This window comes from Aphelocoma coerulescens, chromosome 3 (assembly GCF_041296385.1).
Source record: "Aphelocoma coerulescens isolate FSJ_1873_10779 chromosome 3, UR_Acoe_1.0, whole genome shotgun sequence".
Classification (NCBI taxonomy): Eukaryota; Metazoa; Chordata; class Aves; order Passeriformes; family Corvidae; genus Aphelocoma; species Aphelocoma coerulescens.
The window spans coordinates 123764734-123778609 of NC_091016.1; the positions used below are offsets into that span (position 1 = coordinate 123764734).

The window sequence follows — 13876 nt, forward strand, 5'->3', positions numbered from 1 at the left end:
TTTCCATTATCAGATCCAGTCTGAACTAATTGCTTAGCCAGTTTTATTGCCACTGGGTTTTATTTCAAATGAGCAGTCTCGAGGAAGCTCTGTAGATGTCAGCCAGGATATCTTTCACACTGTTTGGGATTCAGGGGGTAAAGAGCAAGTTTGCCTTATGAAAGGCACTCTGTTTACTTCTTGTTTGATGGTTTCCTATATGTTTTAAAGTGTTTGAAACAGGCTATTTCCTGAGGCTGAGCAGGGCACGAGAGAGGCCGGGGTCTGATGTAGTTTGGCGCTGCCATCCTCCTCTCCCTTCAAACAGTTCTGGGGTTTTAAGTCATACATGAAATGTCATCCTTTGCATTGACCAGGAGGACTGTCTGTGCAGATCCCAGGGAAGAATACAAATCCCTCCATTTTTTAAGCATGAATTTTGCACCCTCAACCATGTGGATTTGTGGTACCTCCCTGTCTGTGGCTGTCCCAGCAGCTGCCCTCGTACATCTGGTTGTTGTGAGGTGATCCATAACAGGATGTTGCCATGGTGTTGGTAGATATACTCCAGACCACAAAATATCCTCTGGTAACTGTAGAGATTTCAGAAGTGAGATGACAGACTGAATGCTGACAGGGGCACATCTGAGGGACCAGCACTTCATTGTCTCTGTGCCACTCAGCCACAGGAAACCACTGGAGACTCATGCCACTGGTCTCTGCCAGGGATCAGAGTATTTTCACAGTGTAGCCAGTCAAGGCTAAGAGAAACTTCCTTCAATCACCACGGATAATTCCCCACTTTCTCCATTACCTGGAGAAACATTTTCCTCTTCCCAGAAGAGCAGCTCCTGAAAGCATCCAACACTAAATGCTTCTTATGGTAGGTTAAAGGCTTTTACAGGCAATTTGCTTCAGTGCAGTGGTGGACAACTCTCCACATTGTGTGGCCTTTTGTTGCTTACGACTTCCCAACAAAGACCTTGAAGGCTTTGTTTGTTTCCTGAAGCACGGAGTGCTTTCAGCCAGCGTGTGCTGGAATTACAGTTATCACTCTGGTCCTGTGCTGTGGTCTTGGCAAGAGCTGCCCTTAATCCTTTCTTCAGTATCTTAAATTATGGAGAAGTTCACTGACCTAGTAGATATAACAATAAATTAAATTCCTTTAAACAAATTGATCAAAGAAACTTGACCAATTTCCATAAATCTTTGGAAATTGGTTTGAATTAGCCTTTGATTTAGCATTGGTTTAATATACAAAAAAAAATCCTATTCTTCTTACGCATTTGGCAGCTGTGCTGCTTCCTGCCTTAGTTCATGTTGCTAAGGAAGATTTATTTCCCAGAAGTTAGCCATCCCTCTTCCAGCCTGTGACATTATAGTTCACTTCTTCCCTTGACAATGCCGGCCAGCTGACTTGCAGTGTCTGTGAGGAGCAGAATGGATGGATCTTACTTTGGTGTAAAACATCTTAAATACTTCCGTGGAGGGGATTTCAAAGAGCTCTGCAATGTCAGCTTGTGTATCCCTGCCAGGGCACTCGGGAAGGAAGTGGGATTGAAGGCAGGGAAGCTGAGCTGCAGGGAGATTTGCTCTTAGAAAAGACCAGGGGCAAAAATCAGGGCAGAGCCATCCCTGCTTGTGTTCTGATACCTGTATTTTAATCACCAGATTGTTTCAGATTATTAGGATATTATTCAGGTTATTAGGATATTAAAAATGGATACTGATCAAGATCCCAGTCCTCTCTACCAATGCTGGAGGTGCATTTCATGTTGACATCTCAGATCAGCCAGCAATCTTTCATCAGTGGAGAAAATACCTCAAGAGTTGTGATTACACCTTGATCACAGCTAGTTCTTTGATGCAAGGGCTGGACAGAACAGCAACGAAGAGAGCTGGAGGAGAGCAGTCCTTGGGGTGAGGCAGAGTGGGAAGCGTATCTCTGCTCCTCAGCAGGCAAAAAGTCTTGCTCCTCACTTTGAAGCACCAGGCACGTTGAAAATAAAAATTTAAAAGGGTAAAATCTAAGATCTGGAGAATGCAGATGGTTGCAGAAGCTGGTCCAGCACCAGCTGTTGTTCTGGATCCCCACAGAACATCCCACTGGTGTTCGCAGGTTGCTGCCAGCCCCGCTGAAGGACGCGGTGGAGGTGTCCATGTGGAGGAAGTGTTACACCATGCCAGAGGTGAATGCAGCCCTCAGCAAGATCCAGCTGGTGGGCTATTCCCAGAAAATCGTGAGTACCTGGACAGCTGCCCTCAGGGCAACACCAACAACTGTTCCCCAGCTCTTTTTCCCCTCTAGATCCTGTGTAGGATTTAGTTACCCTAACCTAAGCAAGCAAGACAGGATTATACCCTCAGTCTGCCTCCCAGAAAAGGCTCTTGTTTGGTGAAATCAGGGAATATCCATTTGTTTCTCCTCTTGGGGAGGCCAATTTTAAGGTGCCATGCCCTCAAATTTGGAGCTGATGGCTGGCCCACTGAGAGCTGGGAGGATGCAGGGAGTGAATGTATCCTCTTTGTCTCTAAGCCACATCCCCTTCCCAGCTCCCCTATCTCACTTCTGGGAATCTTTTGAGTGCTTTAGCCTCCACTTTGTTTCATACTGTAAATTAGGGATTGTAAACAAAACCTAATGGTTCAATGGGAACTTCAGATACTCCTTTCCCAGGGCTCCCAGCTAACAGTTATTGTCTGTAATGCTGTTGACTATAATCCAGTGTAGTTTCCAGAATGAACTGAACCAACAATTCCATAGTCTGCAGATCCTGTATGGATTGTAGGCAGCGAGTGGACCATGATCCCTGCTCTTGTGTGAGCCATGATACCTGGTTTTGTTACTCAGAGGCCATAAAAAATAAAAATATGGGTTAAAGTAAGTTGTGACTCCTCGTTATCCATGGATTTTGACTGTCATTTTTGACTGTCCTCACAGTGTGGATGCATCTCCCCCAATTTTAGATCTGTGCATCTGAGCCAATCATTCTTTTATAGTTACTGGGGGAAAAACCCATATTTTTTCTCATCCCAGACTAACTTTTCAAATAATCAGACTTTAGAGCCTTGGCTTACACACTCTGAGGGATGAAGGCCCCCTGCCTTGTTTTTCAAGGCATCCAAATATGTATTGAAATACTAGAGAAATTACTAGTATTGCATGAATCAGATGCTTGTTCTGTTATTCAGTAACCAGAAGGTGGATCACATTGGGGAGGTCTGTACATGAAGGCTGATTTTCCTTTCTCCAAACAAGTGTACCACATTCACTTCCTAATGACACCTGGAAAGGAGGAAACTGTCTGGTTACTTACACTGAAACTAAAATTTGGCTTGAGTTTGCAGGGTGTTGTTTTTAAACCACCAGCAGGTAGCATTTAAAAAGAAACAAAGTTAGAAAGTGAGTGAGTTTGAGGTTAAGTTTGTTTCCCACAGTAAAATTTGCAATTCAAGCAGAGTTTTATGTCAGTAGAGAAATACTTGTCCTTCCTTCTCACCTGCTGGCCAATACCAATTTAATTTGGCTAAACGAGAATAGAGTCTTCAGAAATGTAAAGCTCCCACAAGCTTCTTCAGTACAGCAGAGTCAGGCAGAACATCAAGACACTGGTTGATTCCTTCATTTTGAGGCATTGTTCAGTGTGAACTCAGATGCCATAAAATCCACACAGAAGAGAGACTTTATGGTAGCTCTGCCTCAGGAAAAGCTTATCTCAGAACGTGTGTCCCGTTAGACATGGGTAGGTAAAACCAGCAGATGTAATTCTCAGCAGAACAGCTTCACAAAGGCTTTGAGCACCAGAACTGCTTTTAAATTCATCTCACTGATGATAAAATGACCTGTCCTGACTTCTTTTGGGGTTCTCTCAAGTTAATGTCTCTCACTGTGTGTTTCAGGAGCTGTTTGGTGCTGTGCAGGTCACCCCTCTGAGCTCGGGCTACGCTCTTGGGAGTTCCAATTGGATTATCCAGTCACACTATGAAAAGGTTTCTTATGTTTCAGGATCTTCTCTGCTTACAACACACCCTCAGGTACAGCCCCTGGCTTTTCTTAGTCTCTTTAGGGCAAACTGTCTCTGCTCAAAAAAAGGGGTTATTCCAGCTGGGATCAGGTTTAGCATAGAGGCCATACAAAGCTAACTGTGTTATCAGTGCCTGGACTTAATGGTCATTGATAAGACATACCCTGACAAGTGACAGGTATCAATAGTTGCTAAGGAAAGATAACTAAAATTCTTTGTTACTGTTGATTTGATGTTAACTTAAAACTGTGAAATTGTCTTTCAACCTAAAGAGGAAATTTTCAACAGAGTTAAACAAAAGAGCATTAGTGACTTTCTTTAAAAATCCATATTTGACTGAAGAGTCTTCACAGACAGCTCACAGACTGCTTTATATCACTTCTGAAACATCCTTCCTTGGGAGAAATGATAGCTCACTGGCTGCCAACTTTTCCACCCTGCTCTGCTAAGGGCAAAGTCTTTATAGTGCTGTAGATGTAATTTCCAGTAAATTAATTCTCTCTAGATCCATAAATTCTTAGTGCAAAGAATGGCTTGAAGTTCGCAGTGCTGTGCGCTTCAGAAGTTGTCAAAATAGTTAAAAGCATTATTGCAGGAGGTATTTAAAAATAATTTAGAAGATGTGTCAGGTTTTTGATCAGTAAGTGATTTCCCCCAAGGTGGGTGTCTGCTGGAGAGCTTTGCTTCTGAGCATCCCTCGCTTAAAAGCTTGTTCTCAGCTGAGAAACTACAGCAGATAAATGATCCTTAATAGTAGGGCCATCCTTAGGTGTACAAAATGTATCAGAGCCTCTAAATCCCTGTTTCTAATCAGCCTCATTCCATCCTGGGCTGTGTTCTCTCATCCCCTCCTGAAGAAAGAGCAGCAAGATTTGACAATGTGTGAATGGAATATTCCTGTGTGGACAAACTTTGCCCTGTATGGAGTAATTTGGTAACTGGGAATGTCTTCTCCTCATTGACATAAAATGGTGATTCAGTTTATGAGGTCAGACCGGCCAGGCTTCATCATTTCCCAAAGGTGAACGTTTCTCTGGAAGCTTCTGGTAAAATCCCTGTTTTTAAGGAAATTAACTCCCAGTGGCAGGGAATGGGGTGTGAGTGAACCGTTCGTGGACTGTGGGCTGCACTCTCTGCAGAGGTGGGAGCAGTCAGACAGGGCAGTTTGAGCTTTAAAAGTGCAGGAAAAGGTACTGTGAACCTCCCTGAAACCTGAGGGACCTGCTCCATTTGCCAGCAGGAGATGGAACCTGGATTATCCACTCTGCTGATGGTGTTGCTTGTCCCACGTGCTTTCCAGAACCTCATTTTTTACCATCCAGTGCCTTGCACTTTGATCATTTTATCCTAACACATCTTTAGAAGGAATAGCTCAACAGATAGTTAAAATCACATTCAGTTTGTACTTTCCTTGTTATTTACCACATCACAGATGTTACCCCATATCATCATTGTCTTGCGTTTGCTTCCAGATGCTTTTTGAAGACAATGGATGGTTTCTGTCCTGGGGTTGATCCCTGTGAGCACCAGCACAGGCTGCTGCAATCTGGTGTTCCTGTATATGGGGTTTGGGAGCTGCCAAGCAGCTCTTCATCATCTCTTTGATGTTTGACAGACAATATGTAATGATAACAATATCTTGAGTGGCACATAGTCAGAGTTGTGAGCAAGAAGTCGTTTTTTCCTCAGGGAGTGAAAAGTTGTTTGTCCATCCTGTTTCTCCATAGGATCATGGTGAGAAGTTCATCGTGAAATTCCCGTTTTTTTAGTAGTGTGTGCAAACAGTCACTGGTTTTCATTTTAAAAAGGATATCCTTTGAACATATCCAAAGGTTCTTTCCCAATGAATTGGGAGTTAGGCCTGGCACCATTAACTGTTCCCTGTTCTTCTGACAGATGGTTCCTATTGAAATTTTGCCTCCCCCTCTCCTGAGGCTGGAATTGACACCGTTGCCACTGAAGTGGAGAACAGGAGTTGACAGCACAGGTTCAGACATGTCACTAAAAGCCTTTTAAGACATATTCTTTACATTATCCACGAAAATCAATGCAGGCCCTCTCAGTGCAATGGCACCTGAAATTATGTGGATCTAATATGCCATAATCATTATGTACATTATCACAGGCAGATTCCATATTATTTTTTATTGCATTATTGGCATTTCATTTTCATGGACACACTACAGAGAGTCAAAGATTGTGATAAATCTCACATGTCAGGTCTGATCCTACAAGGAGGTGCACAGTATAAACTTCTGTCAGAGTTGATATGAAATTCCCCTGCATGTTTAACAGAGCAGGGTCCTTCTCAACTGCTTCAGAATGGCTCTGGAGAGCTATGAGCAGGGGAATTGACCTTACAGTGGTCTTGGAGGTCCAGTAGAGGAAATCTCTTCATCTGTCTCTTCTGGCAGAAATCTCTCCTGGTTGGTGAGACTGCAGAGAGTTGTTTATTGAGAGTAAATAACCATGAAATACCACACAGCTGCCAGCAGTTGCCCACTTTTGCTTGATCAGTAGCTGTGGGAAGGGCATCCCAACCCAGAGTGAGGCTCAAAGTTACCTTTTCACCATCTGCAGAGAGAGAAGTGAATTTTACCCTGTCAAGATTGGATCAGGCTAAATTTTCAGTATCAAGAATATGTATTGAGTATCAGACTAAAGTATAATTTCTGAATATCTACTTTCTGTTGCTGATGCAGAGAGATGGGTTTGCGTTCTCATTCTGCTCTAATAAAATACCAGTATAAAACAAATTAGGTTTGCACAGATGGAGGAATGTGAAATGTAAAGTGTTTGGTGACTGTAGCTATCATGTCCTGCCTGGAGAAACTCTCCCATTCCTGATTTTATTTCCCTGTGCTCTGTTGCAGCCTATGGACCAGGCTTCTCTTAAAAACAGCGACGTTCTCATCCTGACGGGGCTGACCCAAATCCCCACTGCCAACCCTGATGGGATGGTGGGAGAGTTCTGCAGCAACCTGGGTAGGTCACTGAGAGAAATCTCCTGCCTGTTTTATCATCTTACTCATGGCTTTGGGTGGGAAATAATTCTGAGATTCCTGGAACTGAATAAGTTGTCCAGCTATAGCTCCTGGCATAAAACTACCTGTTTAGATTTTACGATGTGCTCCTGATGTCATTAATACAGTAAGTGCTTGGAGAGACACAAGTTGTACCTAAAATGTTTTGGAATGGAACAGGTATAATGAGATTTAATCATCTGATGCCCCTGGTTTGCTAAGTATGTCACTTGGCTGCCAGCAGGCTACATGTTGCCTGGGCTTTGGATATTGTTCCCAGCTGAGATATTACTATTTCCTTCCTGTGTATCAGCCAGAGTGAAATCTTTACATGCTTTTTTATGACTTTCAGTTTTGAAAACAAGCACATCTGCTTCCCTTCTTACACCTGACTTTTAAATATATCAAAAGCAAACAGCACAATCTCTGTTTAAAAAAAAAAAAGTCACGATATATTTATAGACCCCCAGAAATATAAAACCTAATCAGACGCTTTCACAGCTGGAAAAGCTGATAATTGCAAAGCTGTGATATCAGTGTGAATGGCAGCATTTTCCAGCCTGTTTGGAATGTCACATCCAGTGCTGTTCTCTCCTTTTCTCCCCTTCCCCCTGCTCAGTTCCTCTGTGCTCTCATCCTTCTTTCATCAAACCACTTTCCCATGTCTGTCCTGCTCTGTGTTGCCTGTTCTTTTCTTTTCTCCCTTTATTTTAAATTCACTACTTTTTACAAATAAAAATAAAAAGCTTGTGATGGGAGGATTCTGACAAAGGTTACCAAAAGACATGACAAGACTAAATCAGACTAAATTCCTGGTCTGGTGGAATGGGTCCCTGCTCATGGCACAGGGTTGGAACTGGATGATCCCTAAGGTCCCTTCCAACCTAACCCATTCAATGATCCTAAATATCTGTTAGTAGAACTGGCATTTTATAAGAATGATAATCATGGGTTTTACTAAAGATCCTCTTTGCCAGCATCCTGGCTCCAACAGGGACTGGGTACAGATACCTGGAGAAGAGTAGGAGAGCAGGGTGAGATTATAGGGTACTTTCCTCTCATAATCTTCAAGTATTTTTATTTCAGGAATTTCCTGAATTAGTCATGATTGTGTAGTTAATGATGTTCAGTGGTTTTGTTCAATTCAACCTCCCCTTGAAGCTGTGTTAACACCTGTGACTTCCCTTCCTAAATGTGTGTTTTTACGTGTGTGTGTGTATTTCATCTGTGTTTTCATTGTTTTTAAACACTGTGAATTTTATTACCCTGTGAGCTGCCACAGATCAGCTCTGGTGACCTTGTATTGGTCAATCCAGATGTGCTGCCCTTCTCTGTCCCTCCTGGACCTTTACTGAGGTCACTGTCCCCCTGACAGATGGTGGCACAATCCCCTCCTATCATGCTGAGTAAACAAGAGTGAGACTGTTAATTAAAATGCTTTTAAAAATTAAAGTCTTCGAGCTGTAGTTGGGCCAAAGCAGAATCCAGATGTTGACTGTGTATAAATAAACGTGTTACATGTGTCAGTGCAGGTGGCTGTTTGTCTGCACAACTTGTTCTGGGTTACAGAAACATTCTGAACTATTTTCAGGGTTTTGCAGGTCCTCAAGCCAGTTTCTGTCTTGAATGAGACAAACTCAGAGAAATAAGAAAATCATTAAAGACCAAAGGAAAATACATGCTTAAAACAATGCCATTGTAAGGATGTGGAATTTGAGTGGTACTTGCCAAAAACCAGCAATCTGAGGAAATTAAATAATTCTATATTAATGCAGTTCTAGGACTGTCTTTTACATGACACCAGCCATATTTATATACTCAACATCAGGAAAAGAAAATAGAGAATCAGTTTTCTTTTAAAGAGGTAGAAAAGTCTGAAAGTAATGTGTTACTGGGAAAATCAATTGAGTAGGCAGGCTGAGCACAGCAGTTTTCATCTGGTTTTGCCCGTTTCCAAAATGTTCAGGGGAGTGCACAAGCAGCTCAGAATACTCAAGGTAAAAACTGTAAAGCAGACCAAAATTTACCAAAACTGTATATGAGGAGGTAGCAGCATGTTTGTGAAGGAGTGATGTGAAGCACAGAAATGGAAGCGTGAAAATTGCACCTCAATCTCTGTTTTCATCCCAGCATGTGGAGCTGCAGCCCTGATTCCCAGGATTCCTAAGTCACACTGGTCTCCTCTCCACCCTGTGTGTGCAGCACTGAACCCACACACTGTCCCACCTCCAGTTTCCTCTCAGTTTACCCCACACCCCTTTTTTCCCTGCTCAGCACTGCAGCGCCAGCACTCTGCAGCTCAAGGAGAGCAGTTTTATTTCCACATTGCCCTGGGCACCAGCAGCAAAGCTGCCAGTCTGTCTGTGGGGACAGTTGGTGATATTTTGTGTGAGTGTGAGGCTGTGTGTGTTTATAGAGAGCAGAAAAGAGCACAGTTTGCTTTTTAGGTGCCAACTTGACCTTGTGGCGGCAGCTGTTGGGAAAGCAAGGATCTCTTTGTGAGTTGTAAATTGTACAACTTGTTATGGAGCTACTGAAGGAGACTAAATTTGAAATGCCAAGATTATTATACAACTTTTATCAAGAGAGAGCATCCATCAGTCACCGAGATAAATTGGGCTTTAAACAGCTTTCAGATAGATGTGTCCTCTTACTGACAACTTTGTAATGCTGCAGAGAGCCATACTGGACCTGCTGCTTGTGTGGAAAGCCATATGCTTGGAAAGGTTTTCCCCCTTGTTTTGCAGAAGCTGGGAGGAAACTCTTATCCCTTTGTGGAATCTGGGATCCCTGGTCTGGTGGGCACCTAGCTGGAATCATTCTCCACTCCCTAGATTGTGATTTTATATCCATTATTGCTCACCAGCTCTGTAGTTTTGCTGGGGACAGAAACTCAAGCTGGCACCTCCTCCAAGACTTTACCCTCCTATATTTCCTCTGTGGCCGCAGGAATCTTGAACTTGTGCTTGTTTTCAGCAGAAAAGGCTTGAGGTTTCCAGAGAACCAGTGGTTGTGAGGAAGGGAGAGCTGGGAATTCAGGCTGTATTGGGTTTGGCATGGCCAAGTTTTGGTAGTGTGGGGCTACAGGGGTGGTTTCTGTGAGGGTTTCCAGAAGTTTCCCCCATCCCAGCTGGCTCCAGGATGGACCCACTGCTGGCCAAGGCCAAGCCCATCAGAGGCTCTGGGATAACAGCAAAGAAGGATAAAGAAGTTATTGTGCAGGAGTAATGGCAGCCAGGGAAGAGGAGAGTGAGGATATGTGAGGAACTGCCCTCAGACCCCCAGGGCAGTGCAGGAGGAGGGGCAGGAGCTGCTCCAGGCACCAGAACCGGGATCCCCAGCCCAGGGTGCAGGCCAGGGAGAAGCAGCTGTGCCCCTGCAGCCCATAGGGGCCCAGGGGGGAGCAGAGATCCACCTGCAGCCCCTGGAGACCCCACAGTGGAGCAGGGGGATGCCTGCAGGAGGCTGTGACCCCATGGGAAACCCACACTGGAGCAGGGTACTGGCAGGACCTGTGCCCTGTGGAGAGAGGAATAATAAATTAAACTAATTTCCACAAGTCAAGTCCATTTTGTCCATGATGGTAGTTTAGTCATTGATCCCACCTCGGTTTTAACTCTCCCCACAAGCTTTTTGTTACATTTTCTCCCCTGCCCAGCTGAGTGATAGAGCTGCTTTGGTGGGCACCCAGCCTCCAGTCAAGGGCAAAGCACTGCCAAGGAATGGAACTCACGTTTTTTGTGGCCTCGACACATTCTTTAACCTCTGTTCTGCATCCCATCCCTGGCCTGTGCACCATTCCTGCTTGCAGTGGGTGTAGGTGCTTTCCTTTCCTCTGCAGCATTTTTGGGTGCATAATGACTCGATGCAAATTCAGGTCCTGGAGCCAAAGCCTCAACTTCCACCCCCAGATGGCTTTGAAAATGTTGTTCTTAACCTCCTCAATGCTCTCTTCACGTCCTGTGTGCAGCTGGGACAGTTCAGATTTGCTCATGTGAGGGGGATAATGCCACACATTGCTGGGATGTTTGGGCACATCTCGAGTTCTAGACAAATGTGAACTATTGCTATTCATATCCACAAATATTTTGATGGTATAGTCTGTATATGGCCTGGGGAAATAAATCCACTACCCTGCAGTTGTATTACAAGTGATCTAAGGCCCCTTGTTTATCCCCAGTTGTTGATAGCACCATGTCATAGGCATTGACTGCTACAAGGAGTAAAACAACCACAAATGCGTGTGAAAAATCCTACGAGGCCGTGCCTCTCCCTGAACTCCGTAAAACTTAAATATTCAGCCAGAAAAATCTTCCTTGAGGAAGATTTTGTCCCATCAGGGGCAAAAAGACCCCTAAAGTGCTACATTCATACCCAAACAAAGCTCAGCAAGAAATAGAAGTGAAGGAAGTGATTTGGGGGGATGCAATATTTGTATTTTCAGGCTCTTCCACAGCTTGTTGTGGAATGCTTGGTGAATAATGTTACTGCTGCTGCACTGCAATTAAAAATAGATGGTTTTACCCCACGACCACAGGTGAAATTGCTCACTGAGCTGAACAAATATTTCTCCTTTCCCAGAAGGTGCAGCATTTTTGTAATTCATTCTGCCAAAAGAACACAATGTTTGCTCTCTGCTTGCTTTTGCTGTTGTGCTCAGATCTGTCTCAATTACAGAGTAAACCTATTTTTCCTTTTTCTTCTCCTCATTTTTATCTAGTCCCATGCTGTCTGCAAGTTTTAAATTGTTCTTGTTATATGGGAAGGACAGAAATATTTAGAGTTTTTAAAAAGGACAAACATTCCATCACCCATTTCTAGCTCTGAGGGCTGTTTGAAATAACCACAACCTTCAGCCTTTCGTCTGAAATCCAAGCACAGAACAGCTCACCATGTGTGGTGCTTTTGGTTGAGGCCTGGGAGCTGTTGTCCTTCCCCTCTGGGGGACAGCTGAGGAACGGAGCAAGGTTTATTTTGATGTTGAGGTGGTTTGTGTCACTCCTTTATCCTCCTGTGCCAGTGCACGGCCGCCCTCTCCTGTCAGGAGTTTTCCATGTGCTCAGGCTGTCATGTGCTCCCAGCTAAAGGAGTAGAATCGCTTCACTGAGCTTGGAGAAGGCAGAAAATAAATGTATTTAATGATCAGAGGTTTTCTTCCCAATTCATGTGCATAGTTTGTTGTGCTAATTCATGCAAAAGCTGCTTTATTTAATATTTGGATGAAAGAAATTTGTTAAAAGTTTAAATACAAACCCAGTGAATTGATTTGTCTCATTGTCTTTCCCTCAGCCATGACTGTCCGGAATGGGGGAAACGTGCTGGTTCCTTGTTACCCCTCTGGAGTGATCTACGACCTGCTGGAGTGCCTCTATCAGTACATTGACTCTGCAGGACTCTCCAACGTCCCCTTTTATTTCATCTCACCTGTTGCCAACAGCTCCCTGGAGTTCTCCCAGATCTTTGCCGAGTGGTAAGTGTGCCAGGGCAGCCCCAAGTGCACCCTCAGCTGTGGGAAGAGGCAGGTGCAGGTTATCTCTACCTGACAGATTCTAAAATACACCTGATTGGGATTGTGAACACGTTCCTCGAGTCACCGGGGTGGGTGGGTGTAAGAACGTGTTCTATAATTAGGGAAGGATCATTTCCTATAGATTGTGCAAACCCAATCTCTGCTTTTTGGTGCCTACACTAATGAGTAAATTATGTTCCTGACTTGAGTGAGTTTTAGCTGTGCCTGTTTGCAAGTCTTAGCCCCCCAACATCTACCACTTGTCCCTGGCTGAGCAAAATAAAGTTTTCAAGCTTGATTTTGCTGAGCCATGGCACGGAAAGGCCAGAAGTGTCCTGGGCTGCATGAGGCAGAGCAGAGCCAGCAGGTCAGGAGAGGAGATCCTGCTCTGCTCAGCACTGCTGAGGCCACGTGGGCAGTATTCTGTCCAGTTCTGGGTTCCCCAGTACCAGAAGGATGTGGGATTTCTGGAACAAGGCCAGCATGGGGCCATGGAGATGGAGACTGAGGGAGCTGGGACTCTCCAGCCTGGAGAGCAGAAGACTCAGAGGGATCTTAATCATCGTGTAGAAACACCTGATGGGGAGTAATGAGGATGAGGGATCAGTCTCTTCAGTGAGGCCCACTGGCAGAACAAATTCAAACACCTGAAATTCCATCAGGGTAGGGGATTTAAACTGCCAGAGGGCAGGGTTAGATGGGATATTGGGAAAAAATACTTTCCTGTGAGGGTGGTGTGGTCTTGGCACAGGTTGCCCAGAGAAGCTGTGGCTGCTCCACCCCTGGAAGTGTCCAAGGCTGGGTTGGACAGGGCTTGGAGCACCCTGGGATGGTGGAAGGTTTCCCTGCCCATGGCAGGGGGTTGGAACAGGATGAGCTTTAAGGTCCTGTCCAACCCAAACAGTTCCATGATTCTGTGATTCTATGAAACACTGCAGCCTCTGTGCAGAGAGGTTGTGGAGACTTTGCTATGGAGGCATCAAAATCCAATTGGACACAGTCCTGGATGATCTGCTCTGCTGAGAGTGCTTGAGCAGGGCTTGGACTTGATGATCTCAGGAGGTCCCTCCCAACCCCAACCATTCTGTGATTCTGGGCCCTGGAGAGGAGAGCCCAACCACTTGGAACTCTTCCCAAATTCTTACAAATGGAGACATGCTCTAGAATATTAAATACAGTAAGGTAGCTTTTCTCTTCTTCCTCTGCGGATTTTGGAGTTCGGGAAAGAAAAGACAGGTCCTGGAAACCTTGTGTGAATTGATCCATCAGGAGAATTGTAAAGAGGATTGAAATCTAGTGAATTTACATGGAAATGGAGGCAAAGGTTGATCTGTAAAATA

At 44.4% G+C, this 13876-nt stretch overlaps 1 protein-coding gene and 1 long non-coding RNA gene across 4 annotated transcripts in view; one reads left to right on the forward strand and one right to left on the reverse strand.

Annotated features, from left to right (window-relative positions):
* INTS9 (integrator complex subunit 9) overlaps positions 1-13876 on the forward strand; it is a 60998-nt gene that overhangs the window by 18894 nt on the left and 28228 nt on the right. Inside the window, exons 7-10 of the mRNA XM_069011863.1 lie at positions 2099-2219; positions 3880-4014; positions 6878-6989; positions 12317-12497. Coding sequence (XP_068867964.1) covers positions 2099-2219; positions 3880-4014; positions 6878-6989; positions 12317-12497 — 549 coding nt within the window. The remainder of the gene's footprint in view (positions 1-2098; positions 2220-3879; positions 4015-6877; positions 6990-12316; positions 12498-13876) is intronic.
* Positions 8508-12539, reverse strand: LOC138108770 (uncharacterized). 3 transcript variants are annotated; one of them, XR_011150071.1, is made up of 4 exons: positions 12281-12361; positions 11919-12135; positions 10761-10997; positions 8508-10546 (listed from the first exon to the last, which is right to left on the reverse strand). It is a non-coding gene; the product is annotated as an uncharacterized lncRNA (long non-coding RNA). The 3 variants fall into 3 exon arrangements; XR_011150070.1 differs by lacking the exon at positions 12281-12361 and adding an exon at positions 12452-12539 and having other exon boundaries at positions 10761-12135; XR_011150069.1 differs by having other exon boundaries at positions 10761-12135.